The sequence below is a fragment of the Melopsittacus undulatus genome, chromosome 6, assembly GCF_012275295.1.
Source record: "Melopsittacus undulatus isolate bMelUnd1 chromosome 6, bMelUnd1.mat.Z, whole genome shotgun sequence".
NCBI lineage: Eukaryota > Metazoa > Chordata > Aves > Psittaciformes > Psittaculidae > Melopsittacus > Melopsittacus undulatus.
The window spans coordinates 67,048,182-67,071,285 of record NC_047532.1 but is presented as its reverse complement, the minus strand read 5'-3'; the positions used below and the strand labels follow the sequence as shown (position 1 = coordinate 67,071,285).

Sequence of the window (23,104 nt, the reverse complement as noted above, 5' to 3'; positions counted from 1 at the left end):
GTCTCAGCTGATCTGGTAAACAGTGAGCATCACTTAATAGGTAAGAGCTCAAACAGTGCTTGTTCCATCAGCTGAAGATGACTCAGCAGTATCTTAACAGCATCTCTTCAGCTATCTGTATCCCAGACCTGAAGCAGTGATGTGCAGAAGCCATCATGGAAAGGATGGAAAGGAAAGGAAAAATATGCTGCATGGATTTCCCCATGATGTCTGCTTTGTACACGATATTCTATGAAAAAAGAGGACATCAACGCGACGAACGGAAGGCTAAGGTTTCTTTCTTTCTCTTTTTTTTTCCCTCCTTTTGAGCAACCTTATGCCATAGCAAGGTTTGGGATCTGCTGCCCTCCGGTGGATGCTTGGAGAGGTATTCTCTGCCCGCAAAAGCACTGCGCTTGAGGCTCGAGCGTTCTCAAAAAGCATGACAGATAAAAGAAATAGTGTTAAGTTCTTATTTAGGATCAAACATAACATCTGGGACTAATTTCTTAATTTCGATACTTTGTTCTGGCTTTGTCAGAGTATTTCTACATCCAAGCTGAGGTGCTCTAGTTTATAGGGCTGGTTCTCTTCAACCAGCACTCTGTCATTTTACATTCGTATAAATAAACACAATACATACGGTAATGATACACAAGTATGTATCTGTTGCTTTTGGTAATATCCAAATCCATCTCTTTGTGATTACTGACACTTTAGACCTCTTTCTAGCATCAACATCTAAAAAAAACAATGATTTTTTTTTTCTATTGGCTTGTGTAGCTCTTGTCAATGTATTTATCTGTGCTACTGGACATTTTAGACCAAGAAATGCATTTGACATGCAATGCCATGCCAGCCCTCTGGGAAAACCTGATTTATGAGGTTGTTTAAGCTCTGCCTGTTAAGATCACAGTGTTCCTTAGCACACAAAATCAATCGGAGTCATGAAACCTGTCTTAAAGCTCTGTGCATATCAAGGCAAACTGGTTTTGCAGATTTATAAACCCAGCAAAAATAGATTGCAAAGGCATTGCAAATACATGTATATTTCTAACTGAATAATCAACTTTAGTGATGATGAGGGGCTGATTAAAGAGAACTTTTTCACTGGTAAATGCCGTAAGTCTCTGTTTGTCCTGGTTGTGGAGGGGATCCTTAGAAATGCAACTTCTGTGACGAGGAATATCTTAAGAAACCTCGAAAAACCCATTCTTATCCCGATAAGTGGTTAACTTATGTACAAGAGTATTGTAGATGATTTGGACACTTCATTCCGTCCAGAAACACAACCTAAAGAAGGTAACTAGCTAACCCAGTTTACTTCAAATTTGTAAGATGCTATGTATACGTGTGTTTGTAGTTACATTTCAAGATGCATTTCAGCATGAAGAGATCAGAAAAATCATTAAATCAAGTTCTGACAGAAAGAACCCCCCCCAGAACTTAGCAGCGGGGGTTTAAGACGTCCAGCCAACTGCTGTGCCTTACTTTGAGCAGCACATTTCCACCCGCACCGCATAGCTGCGACACCTTCACTCACTGCCACCTCAGTGCCCACCTCGGCACAAAGACAAGCATCGCGCTTTGACGGATCGCGTCCCCCACCAGAAGCGCCATGCGGCTTTACTCTTCCTTCGGCCTCTCATGGCAGGGAGGACTATGGGGAAATGCCTTCCCTTCTCCCCCGGCACCGCCATTTCCCTCAGGGCGGCGGCAGGGAGAAGGGCGCCCCATCCACCTCAGGACGGCAGCGGCAGCACCAGGCTCCGCCCCGGCGCCGCCGGTCGGGGGAGGCGGCGCCGGGCGGTGAGTTGTGGCGGCGTGGGTGCTGCGCTCCGGCCCAGGCCCACGGGGGCAGCGCAGCGGCTGCGGGTCGGTCCGGGTCTGTCCGTCCCGCAGCGGAGAGGCGTAGCCGCGTTTGTTGGCCCTCAGGGCGGCCGGTAGCTAGTGAACCCCGTGAACGTGGAGGGCTAACGGGGAGGGCCTGTGGGACGGGGAGGGGGGGCGTTTGCTGGTGCTCGGCAGTTCATGGTTTTCCGGGGTTTGTGCTGGAAACGGGGTGCTCCAGGTGGAAATAAGGGTGGGCAGAGGGTGTCGGTGAAAGCATAAGCACAGTGTAAAGTGGTTAAACCGTAAAGCTGCTGTATGAGGTGCAAAAGCAAGGAAAAAATCCCACAACCTCGTCCCTGTCCTTATTCCATGTCATAAAGTTTATTTCTCCATGCTCGGTTGTGTCTGCCATTTAAAGTGTGGAGGAAGAAATGACAAAATATTTACTACAACAAAGCCTTCATATAGAGCAGATTTTAATATGATAGCCCAGCTTCCCAACAGTTCTCTTAGCTTGAAATGCCATTTGTTACCTTTAGATGGTAGAAAAGTAAGCTTTGGAGAGGCCTCAGTGAGGTGGCACCCTTTATTTCTCTAAAGGTTTCATCCTCTGGACAGGTACAAATTCTTTCAAAGGCTTCACAAGGCAAAATACAACATTCTCCAGGTTTGCATGTCCAACCGTTATTAAACTCAATGCAGATATAGTAGGGATCATATTGTGATGGGTGGTGGGGTTGTGGTATTTCTAGTGATGTTTGTCACTGAGTCTGAGCAGAAAAATGCTTGTTACATGGAAAAAAGCATCAGTTCAAGGGGTCTGATCATATGTCAGGTTTAAGGGTGTTTTTATAGAGGTTCTATAACTAAAGCTCAGAAAAGAAGGGGCAGCAGTGTTTTGCTTTGTGTTTCAAAGGGGAAAGAATTCATTACAAGCATGTATTGTTCCATAACATGCCCCAGTGGTACAGCAGCATCTGAGGTCAGGGTGTGTGCGACCAGGAGGCTTGGCAGTGTGAAAGGAGCAGAACAGCCTGCAATGCAGAGGTTGTGTGTGTGCTGGACTGGTTGTAAAGCACTGCACAAGCCAAGTGATTGTTAGTACATAGGTGTATTCATAGTGTTCCCATGACAAAGCCCAAATGTATCTTCCAGTCAAGTTTAAGTCACCAAATCTGAGTTTAAACCGGATTAGCAGTCAGAATGTGTCTTCTAGACCCACTGAAAAGCATTTACTGTGTTGATCTTTCTGGTAGCTTGCCTTGCTTCCTAAAAAAATAGGGAACTGCAGGAGTAGCTTCCCAATTTTTCCTTGTGTTATTCTTCCCCCCCCCCTCCCCCCCCCCCCCCCCCCCCCCCCGCAACAGGTTCATTTTCCAATTTTCTTTATGACTGACTCCTGGTTAAAGCATGAATGCTTCAGAGCACTGAAAATTAGGATGGGATGAAAAGTATTTCTAGCTGTTAATTTCTGAGTTTAACAGACACGACTTGGCCAAAAAAAAGGTGCCTGGCTCCAAGACTGAAGAACAGACATAAATAAGACAAAAAAAAAAAAAGGAAAAAAACCAACCACCTTTTCATTTCCCCCAAGCACCAATGCGTTTTCTGTGTTTGAATAACCTTATTTAGGAATTTAAACAGGGTTTGCAGTACCTCTGTTGCTGTTTAGCACTGTGTAATTTTCCTGAGCTGGAAGAAACTTTCTATCTTGATGAGAAAAACTTACCTTAGGACATTATAAAACGTCTCATTGATGTCTTATACCTACTTGATGATTGCTGAAACACATACAGAGGTAACAAATAAGTGTGCTTTCATCCTAAAGGTGACAGTAAATAATTCTCTTGAGCTTGTGATATGTAATAACATGTCATATATAATTATAGTGGGAATGTGTATGTTTGGGGAAAGAAAAAAAGAGTAGGTCTTGTCTCTTTTTTTTGAGATCAGTGTGGGAGAGTATTGGGTTATATTGAGGAGGCCTTTCCCTTTCCTTCCTAGAGTACCTTAAATGGAAGTCTTCAATGTTGCAGAAGATAGAAGATCTACTTTTAGAAAGAAAAAGTCATTAAAGTATTTTGCAGGAGGCTTTCCAATTTAATGGCCAGTAGTCTTAGTTTCTGAGTCCTCTTGTGTTTTTCAGCATCTGCTGGCAAAGTGTCACAAAGATTGAAATTTAGTGGGACAAGGGTTACATGCAGGTGCCTCAACTTCCCTTACTGAGGCTGTTCAGCAAAGTGCTGTTTCCATAATGTCCCTCATAAAGTTTTCACTATTTCTGTGTTTCTGGGGTGTCAGTGTAGGACATAATTTTTTACTTGAGGTGTTTCAAGCACTTGCAGAGATTGACCACACCACAGTCATACAGGCTATATGTCACTGTGCTGTCTTGTGGTTTTGTATGATTGCCTTGTGGCAAATGGTGGCCTTTCAAATACTACACTTTGTCTTTCCGTGCAACATGGCTAGAAGTATTTACAACTGTTAATAATTTTTTTCCCACAAAAGTTGCAAGTTAGTTTTGCATTTAAGGTTTACAAGGTCTTTAATTTTGCCGCTTCTTGATACAAACTGGCAAAGATAGGCATGTTTGTCCCTCTGTGCTAACTACTGCAGGCATTGGCTGTGCAAGAGCAGTCCTGTCTCTGGCCTGACCCTGGCAGAATAGCACTGTTGTTACAGTCACATTTTAAGATAGTATGTTGCGTAAGTTGTTTTTGTAAGCATGCATTGAGAGAGAAGTAAAGGCCTTCACAATCTGTCCAATTTTGTGCAGTTGTTATCAAAGATTATGTCCAGTGTGCTAAGTTCTGTTATTAAAAGTAACTTAAAATGCATGTATAGGTAGTTTTAAAAATATACATTCCTTTTGTGTCGTTCAGATTATCTGCTGACTAGTGCCAATGATTTAATTGCCTTTTGTTACTCCTCAGGCCAGCAGAGTTGGGGGAATTACCAGCGTTCTCTTGCAAAAGTGTCAATGAATTATATACTTGCAGATGGCTCAGTGCAGTGGGATTACACTGCTACTATTGAGGGTCTAACTGAGTCAGCTACAACTCAATACTGTGTGAGGAGGACCTTAATTTCAGAATTGAGACTGAGTTTCTCACACTGGAATAAGCGAAAGGCAAAATCAACATACTTTTAAAACTTCACTCATTCAATGAGGTATCCTTAAAAGAGAGTTTTGGGTCGACCTTTTCTATTAGCTTACATTAAAAGCATAAAGAACAGTTTCTCATTGGACTAAATCTGTTCTTCATGAAAAAAATGATATTTTACTTTGATATTTGATTACTTTCTCTACTTTTATCTGCAAGGCTTGCATGGTATTGTTTTAACAAGGAATTGCATTCCTTTGTTTCTAATACAAGTAGTATGGTTTTTTCTTTTTTTGTTGTCATCCCCCTTCCAAGTAGCAAACTCTAGGGGGAAGCAGAGGTTGTCTACTCTTTAATGAATGGACTATAGAAAACAAAGTTAATTTTACTGCTGTGGCTACTGTACTTCTGACATAGATCTGTGGTTACATGTTTTTCTGCATCAAAATGACTGAAATGTGTAAATGTCATCAGTATTTATGTGTAGATATACTTTCTGGAAGTGGTTGCTTGAAGTGCCAGGTCTTAATTCTTTTTATAGTTACTGATTAACAGGGCACATTTTCTGTCGTCAGCGAATGATCTGTTACAGCACAGAGAATGTCCTTTCTAGCTAGCTGTTTTCTGCCGAGGAGGAGATTTGATGTTTGCCAAATCACTGTGGCAAAACTTAGTATAGTTATGTAAAGTGCGTAGGCCTCTCTCACCAGTGTGACTGGTGATCTTAATTATCTCTGTTTCAGAATACTTGATTTGAAACATTTGACACCAGTTTTAAAGCTGTGTGGCTTTTTAAAAGTTGTGCTCCTTTTCTATTCTGTTTGAATTGGCAATTGTAATAGCAATTTTTACTACACAAACATTTTAACAACAATTCTAACAGAGACTTTAAACCTTGAACTGCATTTAATCTTTATAGTCATTCAAGGAAAAGAAGATCAGTGCTGTCAAACAGAGAAAACCTTCCCTCTGGATGGCATTAGGAATGTTTTGCATTCCTGTCAGTTAAAAAGTCTGATCCTGTAGACTTACAAATGTGATTAGGTAATAATTTACTAGAACTTATTTCAGTGAAACAAAATCACTGAAGGGAAGAGAAGGGAATCATAGCTTTTGAAACTGCTTAGTGAGGTGTAGAAACTCATTCCTGGAATCTGTAAATTTTTTTCAGGTCATTTATTATGCAGGCATGCTTCTTGCTTCACGAAGCTTCTGTTGCCTTGGCATTAGAACATATCAACTCCAAACAGATTTGTTTTCCAGATCCATCAAACTTTCAGCCTCTGCAGTAAGTATTCCTTCAGCTTTATAGAAGAAAATATTCTGCACTATATTTTAGAGATGCAGTAATTTTGCAATATTGCCAACATAGATGCATTAGCTGTCTTTTCTTTATCTCTTGTTACACTGATCCAAACATTTAATATCAAGAAGAAAATAAGATATTTTTATCTGTCAAATATTTAACCCCACTAGTATAACAGAATTTGGTGATTATTGCTTTATGTGCCTTTTTCAGTCTTTGAAGACACACCTGGCATCTATCTGGCCAGAAAGGTTGCCTTGTTAGGGCACTAGAGCTCACAGTACAAGAGACAGGTTAAATCCCAGGTTTATCAGAGGCTTTTGGTAAGACAGTTAATTTCTTTGTATCTCATTTTTTCCTTTAATGAAATGAGAATAGTGGTGCTTCTTGATGGTGCAAGGACAAGGGGTATATAAGTACCTTAAACTTAATTTTATACAGAATCTTCTCAATTTCCCATCCTAACTGCTTGTAAGATTGTGTAATTTCATTTTAAGTCCTCTGGTTTTGTTTGAGGGAAAACAGAGCTTTGGAACATGGTGGGTGGTTGGAGGTAACACTCTGCACTGCATATAGAACACTGGAATGTAAGTTGTATTCTGGCTCAGAACAGGAGTTCACCTAGTCAGCAAACTGGGTCAACCAAGACACGTGTTAGAGCCTTCAAAACAGATGTTCAACCATTATAATGGATGGTTGTAGCATATTTTGCCCATATGAGAAGTTTCTTTTTGTGTGCAAAAGGAGGTCACCTTTTGCTTGAGTCAGGTTTTCACATGCTGTAAGTATTTTTATTCTATGTAATGGAGTTAGATATTCTCAGTAAAAGTGAAGTCTAAACCTGGTTGGTTTTGTGTTGTTCTTTTTTTTCTTTACATCTTGGCTTCAGTTGTAGCTTTTGACTTTGAGTTCCACAATTCAGTTGTGCGCCATGCAAAAGTATTTGCTTCTATTGTTATTAAAGATATTGACATTCAATTTAATCACGAGTTTCTTTGTGTTAAGAAGAAAGATAAATACAAGCAACACCTGACTGTGCTGTTTTTCTCTAACACTTTCTTTGATAGAAAGGCTGTGTTTCCCTAACACTTTCTCTGATAGAAAGTGTTTGGGAAAGCAGGATATCAGATGAGAGAGCTTGATGAGAACATACCTCTCCTGCTTAATACCAGTCTTAAACTCATGGAAATCCTAGCCCTGAAATGGTTTATTATCAAGTGATGACATAGTTGGCTGAAAGAAAACAGAGTATTTAAGAAGTCTCATGACTTTCTAGCAGAAAGAATGCTACTTGAAGTATTATTTTTAAATGTCAGTTAATTGATTGGCTTTCTTCAAGTAATAAAGTGGACCTGAACGCCACTGCAAGGTGGATCTGTGAAAACCTGAAAACTGATGCAGGACTAACTATTCTGTTTTAAAACTAGTTTCAAGGCACAAGAAAAAATACATGGAAAGACTTGGATCATTAAATACTTAAGATAGTATGAGAGCTGTAAAGGTGAAAGCTTATTTTACTTGTCAACAAATTTTTTTTAGCTAGGGAAAGTTACTTTTATGCAGTTAAGCTTTACATTATAGTTGATTACAAAAGTTCTGCAGTTGATAAACCTTCAGCTTTTAGCAAATTGAATCAATTTTAAGAAGAACTGGTTGATGGAACAAATTTACCCGTAGCAGTGTACAGAAGTCTCATTAGTAACTGGAAGGATTTAAGGTGAGACTTCTTATTTCTTGCAGCATGAGTAGTTGTCTAGCATGTAAAAACAAACAAACAAACAATGTGTGTGTGCTCAGTCTAAGTAGTACTTGTGTTATTTGTATTTATATAGTAGAGCCAAACATTCATCTTAGTTACCAAGAGATACACTGTAAAATCCGATTCATCTTCTAGATCATGTATGTGTTTTTAAATAGGTATAGTACAGATTACCTAGTAAGAACTTCCTCTTAGCTTCCTCGTCTTGTATCAAGAAGTAGAACTTAAGCTGTCAAGTTATCTTCATGGTTTCTTACTGAGAACAAATAAAAGGTGTTTTGTGCTTGATTCCTCTTCTATTTGTTTCTCATAAATGAGGTCAGAATCAGATCTGTAGAGAAGATCTGTAAGCAGAGATATATGTTTAATTTTATAGCTTTCCATTCTTCAAATCATTATGCATATGGTAGCTTCATTACTGTAAACTGAGTGCCAGCATTATATTTCTACCATGAGTCATTCTCCATGATTCAAAATTGAAACTTGGAGTGTAATGGTAACACAGACATTTTTTTTTTTCTCAGAGGATGGTAGCTAGAGTATGGGTTTTGAATCCTTCACAAAATAACAATAGCTGGCAGTGGTAAATCACTAAAATCAGTAGTTTGACTCAAAGAAACAAGTGTCTGGAGTACTGAGGGACTATGTAATTCCTATGTAATTTTTTTCCAGTGTCAAGCTGTTTTACAAAGATAAAATACTTTAAAGTTTTAAAAGTCTGAATAAAATAGGAAATGTCTAGTCTGTTTTTTTTTGCCTATCAATTTAAAAAATAAAATTACATCAAAAAAATGCAAGCTTTCCAAACTGGATTGAGCAGGAATTGGGATAGAAATAGCACACTCTTTAAGTTGTTAGTATACCATAGACAAGAAAAAGAATGTATGTCCCTTTTTTCAGGTCATCTTTTAAAGCTGTTGAGCTAAATTATGCCCCTGCTCTATCGTTGCTGAAAATTTATAGGCTTTAGATAATGATGAATGGGAATTTAGGATATTTTTGTGTATTTTCTTGTTAGTCTGAATTCAAGTTATTATAGAAGTTTTAATGAAAGAACATTCTGTAATTTCATGTAAGTACTGAATTCAGCTGGCAATGGTATATTAGAGAAAGCATGAAGGAAGGTTTGTCATGCAGAATCCAACAATGTAGAACTTTGTCTTTCTTAACAAAACCCTTCTGTCTGTATATTTGATCTTGCAGACAATGGCCTTCAGACACAAAAACACAAGACGAATTGAAGGCCTTGATAGCAATGTGTGGTAAGTAAAGGGAAAATATCTGCAAGTTTCAGAAAACATCTTTGGCTGCTATCTTTGCTTTCCAAATTGACAATTATTGCCAATAAGAAAGTACATAGCACTTGCTATCTCTGCTGGAGTATATTGGGCACCTGCTTGGAAGCAGTGAACCAAATTCTGTTAAAGATGTGAATTAAGTCTTACTCCTGAGCTGTGAATATTAGGCTTTGACTTCTCTTCATCTGATAAACCATATAAGACAAGTACAATCCTTGGGCGTGGTTGTATACCTGATTCCCAAATGTAAATGTTAATTTTGTTGAGTAATGTATTTCAATTACACTTGGTTTGTATTTACCAAATGAGTCAGATTTCTTTTTGAAGCCATTATACTTGTCTTTATAATTTAGCTTTATAATTTTTAATAAATTTTTTTTCATAGGTATTAAATTGGTCTTAAAGCAATATTGCCATCACTGGTAAAAATGAGATTTTATTAGTAGGTAAAAATACTCTTTTGGGTTTACATTAGTTGTATGTGTGTGTATATACATACACACACACACACACTTATATATATATATATATATATATATATATATACATATATACACACACACAGTGTGTTCTGGTCATCCAGCCTCAAACTCATTGTTAGCAACTTGTATTCATTTTTGACAGAACTGTGGTGCTCTGTAGATTTTTTTCTGTTGTTGTCATTTTGTGGTTTTGTTTTTGTTTTTTAAATCTTGTTAACATTTGGATAGGGAGGAAAGGGCAAAATGCAAAGCTGACCTGTGAAGGGAGGTACAAAAAAGTTGTTCAGGAATCCTAATGTTTGTATCTGGCAGGCTGCTAGGAACAGTTGATGAAGAGTATGAAACAGTCCATGCCTAAAATTACAGAAAAATAAAATGTAGCACTCTGAGGCGACAGGAAAGTTTAATGACACCTTCACTTGACAGCATCTAGTCTTTAAATCATTTATTGTGCTGTTCTGACTAGGTCTATTTCATTTTGCAGAGACAGTAGTGTTCCATTGCTGCCCATATCCAGAGTTCTTGTGTGTTTGTGCATGTGTACATCTGAGCATAGTTCTGCTGGCAGAAAAGTTGTTCTGTGGATGCAGAAAGTCAGCCTTTTCTTGGGTTCCTTCTGACTCCTGTGGTTACTTATCATTGCACTAGCCCCCACCTTTCCACGTGAGCACTCTACTTAAACCTGCCTTCACTGCTTTCAGTTTAGCAAACTGAAATACTTTTTTTTGCCTTTTGATGCTAATGAAGGAGAAAAAAAATTATCTGTATCTTAACTTTAAAGTGCTTTTTCTCCTTAGGGTTGAATTTACAAAGGTGGCAGCAGATCCCTCAATTGTTAATCTTGGTCAAGGCCTTCCTGATATATCCCCTCCCAACTATGTTAAAGAAGAGCTGGCAAAAGCATCAGCAGTTGACAGACTGAACCAGTACACACGAGGCTTTGTAAGTATGTAGAACTTAAGGACTCAAGTTCAGTGGAGAACATGTCACAGGGAAGAAAACATGGACTTTGCTTTAAATTAGTTTTATCTGTAGGTCACACTGTTACGTTCCAAGTTAAGTTGATCTAGTAGCCTTATATGTTACTAAAGAACATTCTCTGTGTAGGCTTCTTCAAGGCAAACTCCTTCAGCTGGTGGAAAATGGTAGACCACATCTAGGATAGATTGTATTTGAAGAGTCAGATTACAGTTTGGAAAGTATATATTATACCTTTACCTCTGATTTTGGTGAATGTAAACATGAATCAGATGGGATAATGATAGAATGAGAAAGAAATACTTGATACCACTCAAGACAGTGCCTCTCTGATCTAGATGATCATGTTATACAATTGTAATAGAGAAATATTATATAGACTGGTAGGCCAGCAGTTGTTTTGGTAGTTGTGGCATCATTGTATGTATATTCCACCATAACTTTTTTGCCTATTCTCTGAGAAACTGCATGCATTATAACTGCTATTATATGTCATTATATATATTTTATATATATAGGGAGCAGCAGTAGCCAGGAGCTCCCTAAAGGATAAGTTGCCACAGTGAGCAGTGTGAAGACCTCACCAGCCAGGGCCCAAACTCACAGTTCCTGGGCAAGCCCAGAGATTGTTGCTGAGGTCAGCACAGATCACCAGCCAAGACTGTTGTGGTGAGGTGGGCCTTAGGTGAAGCCAGGTCAGGCCTGGTAATGCTAACCACAGTTAGACATAACCCAGTGATCACTGGGCATGTCCAGGGTGACACAGCAGGTCTAAGGTCAAGCCACAGGTTCCCCAGGGTCTATGGCCAGGTACAGGCATGGCTATAACTGAATTGCAGATCGGCAATCCTACTGCATAGCATTTAAATAGAGCCCCTGGACCAGGGGCACAGCTCTGGGTAGACAGCCAGGTAAGGCTGGTCAGGGTCCTGGCAAGAACAGAAAGAAAACAAAAAATCTCCAGTGATTGTAGGTTCATTCCTCCATCTCTCTTTGGATCATTTTTGTTTAGTCACATTTACCTATGTGTAAAGAGTATCTGAATGTACAATATATATATATGTAACTATATAAACCTCTCTCTGTATAAACTTAAAAGTACAAAGCAATTATTTTTGTGTCAGACACACAAAGGATGGCTGGGATTTAGTGACTTTACAGGCCAAGCACTAGTATGTTCATCACCCATAATAAGGTACCTGAAAAGTCTTTGCTTACCAGACAGGAAAGGTTTTGGAGCAGCCTTGGCACAGGGGGAAAGGTTACAGAGAGAATGGGCTACAGTCTGCCTTCTGACAAATATTCAGAGTGATTCTCTAAAACAATTTACAAATCAAGCATAAATCTAATTTTCCTAGTGCAAGCAATTATTCAGTATTTACTTCCATCACTTTGTTCTTCATTTCCAAATAGTTTTATAGTTTCTGTGAGAATTATGTTTGCAGATATATTATACTGTAGATAGTAATTAAAGAGGAATTTTTACCAATATTCCTATCTTCAGTCTGTGCACTTCCTCTACAAACTTATGCACTTACAAGATTTTGGAGCACAAGTATTTGTGGTGGTAAATATGGGAGGGATGAGTAGGAATGATGCACATCCATTTGATAATTGAGACATTGTCATAGCTCTCTGCAGGGCTTGGACCTCTCATTGACAGTAGGGCTGTGGCTTGTAGAGCAGCCTAATGTGACTTGGGTGGTGCAGCATTCTTGTGTAGCTGACACAAATGGCAAGCAGTGCTGTCATTTGAGTAAACAACGACTTGTAAGCCTCAATTTATAGTCATGTTTCTGTTTACAGAAGGGTTTGTGGTGTATGTCTTGTGTGTAGAGGTACAACCCTCAATATTTTAGAGAAGGATTTCTTTGCATAGTTGCATTTTCTCTAGGAGCTGTTTTCTTTTTCTACCAAGCATCTAAAAAGAAAAAAGATTTTCCTGTAATTTTCCTGTAGAAAAACCTATAGTTTTTCTGAGGAAACAGAATTATGCCGTCTTATGTCATATTATACATGATCTTTGTTGCATGTTTGTGTTCCTTCCACATTTTGAGAAGAGTATGTTAAGTGCAATGTAGGGGACACAAATGGTGAATGGTGCTCTGAGATTTGGGATATGACTATATGAATCATCATTCTGATCACAAGTGCTGTTTATTGGCAATATATAAACAGATAAAAAAGATTCCCCTTGCACCAAATATTTTTTAGTTGAAAGATGGAGAAGGAAGCAGAAGGAGTTTCAGATAGAAATATGGGCAGGTGTGAAAGATACTCTAAAGGAGTTGAAGATAAATTGGTGTCAGAGTATTCCCTTCTCTCCTCCTGTCTTTTGTCTCCTGTAGGATCCCTGGAGCTATCCTGAGATGTGATTAAAAGATAGAAATTTAAAAGCAAAACAAAGAGAATTTCCTAGTAGATAGCGAATAAATTGAAACTACTTTTCTTCCCTAATGCACAAAAACTTTAAACCATTCTACCTGTTAAAAGCCATTAACATTGAGGGTTCATCTCATTTTTTCTATTTTAAAATATATTATTTCAATACATGTGGAAAAAAGAAAAACCCAGACATGGGCTGTGTACAGTGTCAGAAACACAGTCATCAGTTAGATTTATTTGCTTTGAACAGGGACATCCATCACTGGTGAAAGCCTTGTCTCAAGTGTATGAGAGAGTTTGTGGCAGAAAGATTGATCCTCTCACAGATATCCTGGTGACCGTGGGAGCTTATGGATCTCTCTTTAGTGCAATACAGGCATTAATTGAAGAGGGAGATGAAGTAAGTTTTTATTTGAAATATTCAAGTATACTGACTGAAATGAGAGTTTGCCTGCTTTTTATTTGTTCGCTTTTAAATGTAAGTTAATGCTGGGGCTTCTTTCTGATCGCTGTTAGTGTGGTTTGTTACAGTTGTACCTCTGACTTACAGTTTCAGAAAGTTGTGATCAGGAGACTATCCTTTGGATACCTTCCTATCATTCACCAACTTAAAAATCCCTTTCTTTCATACTTAGGGTACCTGTAGCAGTTTCTTTTTCACTGTTACGTAACATAACATACGCTGATTTCTTCTGTGAGAAAACCTGTGGGATGTTATCTGAAACAACAGACTAATGGTGGCACAAAGCACTGTTGGTGTTTGAGTAACTGATGTGTTTCAAATTCTATTCAGGACCACTGCATAGCAGCATAGGTAGCAGAAAAGCAGGAATGTCCATTAACAAAAATTTGTTTGTTTACTGTACTAGCTAGGATGATTCATCCCTAAGTTCTCTGCCATTAGCATTTGTTTTCTTTTTTGTTTGGTTGGTTTCCTGTTATCTAGCCTCAATGTGATTTTCCTTGAATTGGTCCTCTTTTTCTATCAGAAAATTCTCTTTTGAGATTTTTGGACACTTGGAAATCTTGCTCTAAAATATTTTGCAATGTTAGATCAGGATGGAGTGCCAGAAACATTATCAAGTTATACCACCAAAGTAAAGCTGGAAACATGATGGTATCATGCATGGTAAATTATCTGTTTCTGATACTGATGATTGTCATTTCAGGTAATAATAATAGAGCCATTTTATGACTGTTACGAACCAATGGTAAAGATGGCAGGTGCAAAGCCTGTTTTTATCCCTCTGAGATATGTGAGTAGCTTTTTAAGTATTACTTATCATATAAAGTTTCTCATCCACAATCAATACAGTTTGATGAAAACCTAGGTGGTGCTTTTCTGTATAGTTTTTCATAGCATCCAATTACAGTAAAATGAGCTAGATTGCTATAGCAGATTCCTAACTGTTTGGCTGTTTTCATATGGATAAGGAGGAGGAAAAGCCCTTGAATATCTCTCCAGTGGTGATGAGTCTTTCCAGCCAAGCCACTTTTTCTAGTGTCAGGGAAGGCCATAAACTCTCCTGTCATGTGACTGGGGTTCCTGCATTGCACACCATTATAATCAGCATGTATGTAACCAGATCCTGGAAACCAGTTCCTGCAGAGGCTTTAAGACACACAATAGCCAGGAGAGGACAACCACTGTCAGAATAATTTACCTTACTTTTAGCCTTCCTCCCTGTTCCTGGAAGTGCCTTCTCCCAGGATAGGTTGCATAGGTTGTCAGCGATAGTTATAAAGGTGTCTGAGGGTGATAATTTGGGCATCTTTGTTAGGCTGTAATATGTTGTATTTATGTAATGCATAATTACATTTCTTTTCTAATTAGAAAAAGAATGGAAACTCTGCATCTAGTGCTGATTGGGTCTTAGAACCTGCTGAACTTGCAAATAAATTTAATTCCAAAACAAAAGCAATTATTCTGAATACCCCACACAACCCTATAGGCAAGGTAAGAGTCCTGTTTTAATGCTACTGTAATTTCAGTGTATGCCTTATATACTGTGATTAATGCATTGTCCTTTACTTTCTTGTATCCCAGGTGTTTACCAGGGAAGAGCTCCAAGTAATAGCTGATCTTTGTATTAAACATGATACCCTCTGCATCAGTGATGAAGTGTATGAATGGCTGGTGTATAAAGGAAACCAACACATTAAAATAGGTGCTGATTTTTTGGTGGAGTCTTAGAAATGGTTGTAGAATGATGTTGTAACAACAGATTGATTGGTAGTGGTTCTAGCATGCAAATGAGGTGAACATGGATGTTGTTAACCACTGCAGTTGTGGTATGACCTTGTCTAACTTCATGTCTCAGACTTATAAATGTGTCTTGATTTATATGTTTCTGTTAAAAATTAATTTATTTAGAGACTCCTAATGGAGCTCACCTGAAGCAGTGTACAGAAAAAAATTGCTAAGTACAGGAAGGAACCTTTGCTCTGTTGTCTCCTTGGAAAGGAAACAAGAGATTTTGGTCTCCTACTAGATACAGAGATAGGCCTACATGCATGCCTTAATCCATGCAGACGTCCTTACCTAGCTGCTGTTGTCAAATTATATAATAAACCATAATTTATTGGCTCACTCTGCTACTTGTCCTATTCTTGTAGTTGTTTCTGGGTTAGAAGTCTTAGTAATCTTTTTGTTTTTCTGATGTCTGGGACAGCCAGTGACACTGACCAGGACAATTATGTCAAAATGGCTTGCAATGCCTAAGGTAATGTTGTATTTGGGGCTGTTCTCAGGCATCAGAAATAATGCTGTCTTCAGATGAATGGGTAGTCGCTTCTCAGATTGTCTTATGAATAATTACATATCTTGGCTGAGGATAACTAACACATAGTTTTCACAAATTGTGCCTCTCATTTTCTGCCTCTTCATTCTTCTGTCATTAATCCTTACCTTCTTTTCATGGCAAAAGCACTGGCCCGTATATTTTTTCTCATTTGCTGCAGTTGTTGTAATTTTAGAATATGCACATTGCTTGCTTAATATGATGGAGTGATATCAACTTAAAGCTCTGAGTCAGGGCAGTACAGATTTATAACTACATGGAATATGTGAGTGCATCTGTACCCAATTAATTTTATTTTATGTACAGCTACCTTGCCAGGTATGTGGGAAAGAACAATAACTATAGGAAGTGCTGGAAAAACATATAGTGTAACTGGCTGGAAGGTAAGAATCAATGTAAGAGTTCAGTTCTATTAATAACAATGCATTTATTACACTAAAAAACCCTCCATTTTTATGACCTGTGTTTTGAAAGCTTCTGGCAAATCTCTGTGTCTCCAAAACATGAAGTTATCATTCAGTTGAAGTAATTACCTATCTTCAACACTCATGTTTTAATTCTCGTCTCTAAATTAATAAGGTCTTCTGAGAAAGCAATACTAAGCAAAAAAATGAACACCGTATGATTTGTTCAAAACCAGCCAGGATTCAGGGGGAAAACATGGATATTATTGTATTGTAACTTTTCAGTTTTGTGGTGACCATTTCCAGATCATGGGAATGGTATGTTTTGGAATGGGTTGTATTTCTGTAAAATATTTAATGATAATATTTTGCTTGACTTTAAAATGCATATCAGAAAGTAAATAAAAATATTTGTTTGGCAACTAAATTCTTTTTTCTTCATCACCTGTGTTCAAATTGAACCATGACATAGCTAATCCAGTAGTGAGCTTTTGTTTATGCTCCTTTGGCACAAGAGCTTATGAGATGTAAAGATTCAAAACCAATTAGGAGTAAGATCCCTAATAAATGCCCAGTTTGATTTCTAACACTTTATATATGAAGAGTGGAAAGTTTGGTCAGTACCCTGTGAGAGAGGGGGACTAGTGAAATTATACTTCTGTCTCAAAATCAAGGAATTTTTTAAAGACATCATTCAGCAAACTACATGTAAACCAGCTCTTAATTCTTTATCAAAACCAATTCACTATCAATTCCTGAAATAGGAAAACTTGAGACACTGCCTGATTTGAATTCTTTGCTAATTTTTAGTAGTACCACTGCTGTAAGTATAACAGATGCATGCTTTCTTCCCTTAGCTTGGTTGGTCCATTGGCCCTCAGAGCCTGATTAAGCATTTGCAGGTTGTTCACCAAAATACGCTGTATACTTGCCCAACTCCGTTACAGGTAGGTACATAAGGGGCAGAGGAGGTGATTTTCTGGTGTAGCAAATTGTAGGTCTCACTGTAATAGAACAATAATCACAACATATATCCTGAGGTGCAAGAAGAGCAGACACATTTATCAGCCCAACAGGCATTTGATTGAAAAAATAACATCACAAATAACACAAAAAATCAGCAAATACAAATAAAAGTTGTTGCAATATGAGCTTGTTTTACTGAGTATTAGGTCTATCTACTAGTTTGTAGTATTCTATTTTATGTTCTTATCAGTAATTTAAACTTTGCTTCAGTTCAGATTATAAGTCCTTGTGTCAAGGACTGTGATTCTGTCTATGATTAGCACCTAGAGAATGATTGGGTGCTTTGGGTGTTGCCACAGCACAAAGTAGCAAACAAATTACATGCTTGGATGTAGCTTGTGTAATTTGTATATGGTAATTTGCTTAATAAGGACCTGGATCTAAGAAAAATCCATGTGATTTCAGTAGAAGGTATGTGTCTGTGCATTTCCTGAATGTCCATGAGTACTTTGAACATTGACTATCTTTCCAGGAGGCTTTGGCACAAGCATTTTGGATTGACTATAAACGCATGGATGACCCAGACTGCTATTTTTACTCACTGTCTCGAGAGCTGGAAAGCAAGCGTGATAGGATGGCTCAGCTACTTCAAGATGCTGGACTAAAGCCTGTTGTTCCAGATGGAGGATACTTTATGATTGTTGATGTTTCTACATTAAGTTAGTATAAAGTTTATTAAAAAGGATGTGGAAAGTGAATATTTTAGTGAATCTGACAGTGTAGCTTTCATTTTAAACTGTATTCATTCTCATTTCATGTTTACATAACATTGTCAGAAGTGTTAACTGGGATTGAATTTTTCTGTTTTACCTTAACCTGGGAGGCAGATTTTAAAAGCTTTAGTAAAGCCTTTGTTTGTTATCCTAGTTACTGTCCATGTTTTGCAAAGCTTTGGCAAGGTTTTAGGGAGGATAAAGGAGGTGTATAAAAACTTGTGTTAAAAAGGTCTATGATTATTAAAATATTTGAAGGAATTTGAGGAAGAATTCCCACAGGGAAACATTTTCTATTTCCACATTTTTCACTAACTGGTCCTAACAGCACTTGTCATTCACACAGGAATGTTTAAACACAACTGGATCTTGAAGTGCTGCCATATGTCTGGAAGTTTTAGATACCCCACTTTCACAGATGTGAAAACAGCAGTTGCAGTGATTATTGCTCCCCATCCAATAAATACAGTCTTCAGTACTCTCCACAGTCCTGATCCCTCAATAACCCAGACTTCAAGAGGACTTGGAGTACTGCATGGCTTTCATCCAGGCTACATGTCTGAGTTTGCTTTGAATGGAAAGCAAGTGCTGAGAGCAGAATGGAAAGGCTCAATCTGTTGGCCTATTTTAATTTAACATAAAAGCATACATCTTTGTTCTTAAGTATTAACTATAATAAAGTGTTGTTAATGAATGCCTTCCCAGTGGAGCCTAGGAAATCTTACAACATGTTTGTTTTAATTTTGTTTTAGATGTGGATCTCTCTGATGTAGATGCGAAACAAGCTTATGATTATAAATTTGTCAAATGGATGATAGCATCTAAGGTAAGGTGTCTTAGTTGTACCCTAGTTTTAGAAATGCTTTTCTGTTGAAAGTAAGAGCAGTGCAACTTTACTTATTAAATAGTATTGTAGAGATATTTTATTTGGTGTTCATAGTAACTGCTGATCGTGATATTGCTAAAATATTGCTAAATATGCTGAAAATGTACCCTGTAGATTGTATTATGTCCCAGCACTTTTCTTTCAGCATGCTTAAATGCTAGTGGTACAGTACCTTTGAAATGTTTTGCCTGGAAAAAGTAATTTGAATTCAGTTAAGCCTAGCTAGTGCATGCAAAACCAAACCTTGTCTTTCCCTCACATGTCTAGAGGGAGAGTTCTAGAAATAGAATAGTAAAATCATGCTCAAACCAGATATTTTTATTTATATACACATCTGTAAGCGAATAATATTTCTGGTTTATGTTTCAGAAGCTCTCAGCAATTCCTCTTTCAGCATTCTGTGGTCCTGAAACAAAAAGGCAGTTTGAAAAATACATACGGTTTTGCTTCATTAAGGTAAATATGTGTCCCGGGAAGACTTAAGACTCCTAAAAATCAGTGCAGTACTGAAATCTGCAACAGAACATTACAGTTTGCATAGGATCTTCTGAGTTGGATGGCTTTAGGAACAGAAAGCTAGCTTGGTGTAAAATTCAGCACAAAGTGGTTTCAACTGTCTGTTTTTCAACTTTTTGCTGAGTGACTTTAAATCATCACTGCAGGTGGCAAGGCTAAGAAGGGCAGTTGACAGAAAACAGCTGGTGTGGAGGCTTTTTTTAGCTTCCTCTGATTTTTAATAATGTTCTTGGCCATTGGTGACAGCGAAAATGAGTTACACTGGTACAGTGTCAATTAAGGTGAATTCTATAATCCAGAACAGACACCCATTCAGTTTCCAAGCACAAAAACAGTGGTCACCTTCAAGTTTAACTTACTTGACTGAAAAAGTACAGTGTTTCACATGAAGTCCAAATTACATAAGAAAACAAAGACTAAGGAAGTTATTTTATGTGTTTTCTGTGCATTGGCTGACTTTTTGTGAGCACTTTGTGAGCACTTCCTTTTCACGTATTCTTTGAACCATAGAATCATAGAATGCTTTGGGTTGGAAAGGACCTTAAGATTATCTCGTTCCAACCCCCCTGCCATGGATAGAGACCCCTCACATTAGACCATGTTGCCCAAGGCTCTGTCTTCCTCCTGTTGAATATGTTCTTGAAAAGACTGGAAGACTATGGGGACAAGTACATAAACTTTGATAAGCCTGCAGCCTTAAGATGTTTCCTGATGGTTCTGTGACAGAGTCAGCAAAATAGAACATGTGCACGTCTTCAACTGTTCTAGTATAAAGACTAGAGTTAGCTTGATCCAGTAATGAAGGGGAGTTTCTGCTTGTGTTATCCAGCTCTTTTGATGCAGTTTATACTGCATGATGAAAACTGAGCCAGTAACAACCAGGCTGAAACTTGCTGGTTGTGAATGTGAACACCACTAATCATACAAGACTACCTGTATGACTCACCAGGTTGTAGCCAAGCCACACAACTGGCTAGTGGATAGAATACCCATATTTAGGGGCATTATGTTTGAGTAGTTCACAGCATAACTTTGTTGCATTGCGATTTAAAACTCCTGACTGTTCACATAAAGATTTGGAAACTATGCTAGCGTGTCACCAGTATAGAGCTGCTAAGTACATCACTGCATGTATGCCAGGCATATAAGAAGTATTGCGTCCATTACATTTGATAATATGAATGCTGAGAAAATGTTATCTTTTAAATAAACCTAACAAATATTTGCAAGGAGTCAGCATTGAATTCTTTTTGTAGTCAAAATTTGTAGTTATAACTGTTAATGAAAAAGTGACTGACAGATATTTACAGGATGCAAGTGGAACTGCCAAATATTGATTTGGGATGATGTAACCATAACTGTTACTCTCTTTTCAAGAACTCCATACTTGCAGTAATAGTGATATTCCTTGTTTTGCAGAAAGACAGCACACTGGATGCAGCTGAAGTGATACTGAAGAACTGGAATAAACAGACAGCCTGATTTTTCTCACTAACTCTTCCATCTGGTGTAATTGTCTGATAGTAGGGGTTTTATTACAAATTTGAGAACAAATTACTTAATACAGCACAGAATTATTGACATTGTAAATAACTTTGTGCTGCCACCTGCTGAGGAGTTAATGATTTACTGAAATGTGTGATGCAGCCAGACGTTATTTTCAGTCTTTTCAAAAGAATTTGCCTTTTTTTCCTGAAAAGAAAATCTATGCAAATAACTTTTCCTACAAATTCTTGTCTTCTGATAAAACTCGGTGTAAAATAAATAGATGCTACAGGTATTTTAAAACTGAAGAGAAAAAAAGTGGGAGGTGTTTTTCGTGTGAGATAGTATAGGAAGTAGGATTGAGACTTAAAAATAGTAGTTAGTGAAACCCAATAGCTTGCAGTGGACAAAAATGAAGATATGCCTCATATTCGATAATTACACTGAGTTTCTACATACTCACCTACCTACCTTGTCCATGCACAAATTGCCTCAGTTTAAATAAAGTGGCTTAAGTCAGTTCAGTGTTTACACTATAAGCAAGATTGGAAAGTGCTAAATTGCATAATTACTATTTCATTTTCCCAGAATCGTGTGTGCTGTTCCGAAAGTAATCAGTCCTTAATGAATTTATACAAGTGGCATCCAGAACAGGAATTCTATTCACAGATGTCTGCCTATTTGTTTAATTATAACATGGATAAATCTACAAAGCATAATAGGAGATTTTCATCATCCTTTTTTTCACAACATTGGTGACTTCACACCAAACTTATATAAAACTCTATAGATCTAGGGGGACCATGAAGATAGGCTGTAGTATGGAACTCAGCTATTTTTTTTTCACCCTCAGTTGATAAAGAACTGTTTCAAGAGAGATCAATATGGAGAATTCCTTTCTAGTTGCATCCTTTTCCAGTTCTCTCTGTGATCTTTTAATGTGTGGGAGCAGAAGCAATCCAGGGAGGTAACCTTTTAAGGTTGCTTGCATTGTTCTCTGTGTGATTTCTATTTTCTTCCCACAGGCCCTACTGTGGAAAGCCTCAACAAATTCAGTAACTAGTTCTGCAAATATTTGACTCATTCTGTAATCGCACAGCTGGAATCTTAACTGAATTCCATCAGACTGTGACCATGGCCTAAAAAAAAGTATAGAAACTGGATTGTGAATAAAGCTGCCGGGCTTTTTCAATAGTGCTTCTTGCTCTTGGGCTTTTGTGAGTCCAGTAGCTTGGAATTCTGTAGTTTTGTAGCTGTCTTACACTGCCGTTCCCCAAATGTCACCAGAGGATGATTGGCTGGTATTGTTAAGGTTGTGTGTACTCTTTATGTAAAAGAATCATCAATTTAGTAATTAAAATAACTGAGATTTCAGCATGAATTTCATGTGGAAATTCTTACATTAAATTCCTGGAGGAACTATTTATTTTTTAAGATAATAAATTTCTGTGAAATCTGAACTCTATTTTACAATCCATTTCTGTTAGTTGCACTGAAGAGCTGTCCTGTTGCAGGAACCAAGAGGACAGTGCAATAGTATTGAGCTGCAGGAGAATATGGAAAAGGAAAATGCTGCTTTAGTTGAGAAGTAATTATGAAAGTAAACCATTTTTTCCAGCATAAGACCACAGGCTGCTATGAACTGTTTGTATGATTCTGCAAATAAAAAAATTCTAATTTCTTAAGCCTCTGAAATGACATAAAATAATAAAATACTTTAATTTTGGTTTCTTGTCCTGGAAATGGGTACTTCACAATGCCATTAAGGCTTACACAAGTAATGCTATTTTCATCGTTGTATACAGAAAGTTTTAAAGATCATTGCATCATGCTTCACTTGAAGATGACAGCTACGTAGCACAAATCTTCGAAGTATTTTTAAAGCCCTATTCCTGCAGTCTAAGATGTCGCTGAGATAGCTGGCTTGTCAGCATGTGTGCACATACATAACTCTGGCCTCAGAACAGTAAGTCGGGCATAAAGGGTTCTTCCATTCACCTCTATTTACAATGTTTCCATACTCTGTTAAAGAAATATATCATAGAATCACAGAATGGTTTGGGTTGAAGGGGCCTTAAAGCCCATCCAGTTCCAACCCCTGCCACGGGCAGGGACACCTTCCACTAGAGTAGGTTGCTCCGAGCCC

At 37.9% G+C, this 23,104-nt stretch overlaps 1 protein-coding gene across 3 annotated transcripts; it reads left to right on the top strand.

The window, feature by feature from the left end:
• Positions 1–1,780: 1,780 nt before the first annotated feature.
• On the top strand, positions 1,781–22,643 carry KYAT3 (kynurenine aminotransferase 3). 3 transcript variants are annotated; one of them, XM_005146527.4, is made up of 14 exons: positions 1,781–1,788; positions 6,091–6,207; positions 9,188–9,246; positions 10,562–10,706; positions 13,378–13,527; positions 14,297–14,383; positions 14,962–15,084; positions 15,175–15,295; positions 16,235–16,311; positions 17,190–17,279; positions 17,831–18,017; positions 18,824–18,897; positions 19,327–19,413; positions 20,893–22,643. In XM_005146527.4, exons 2-14 carry the CDS (start codon positions 6,109–6,111, stop codon positions 20,953–20,955), a joined length of 1,362 nt encoding a protein of 453 aa, XP_005146584.2. In that variant the 5' UTR covers positions 1,781–1,788; positions 6,091–6,108; the 3' UTR covers positions 20,956–22,643. The 3 variants fall into 3 exon arrangements, with proteins under 3 accessions (XP_005146584.2, XP_030902606.2, XP_030902605.2); XM_031046746.2 differs by lacking the exon at positions 1,781–1,788 and adding an exon at positions 1,904–1,922; XM_031046745.2 differs by lacking the exons at positions 1,781–1,788; positions 6,091–6,207 and adding an exon at positions 6,477–6,548.
• The last annotated feature ends 461 nt before the right edge of the window (positions 22,644–23,104 follow it).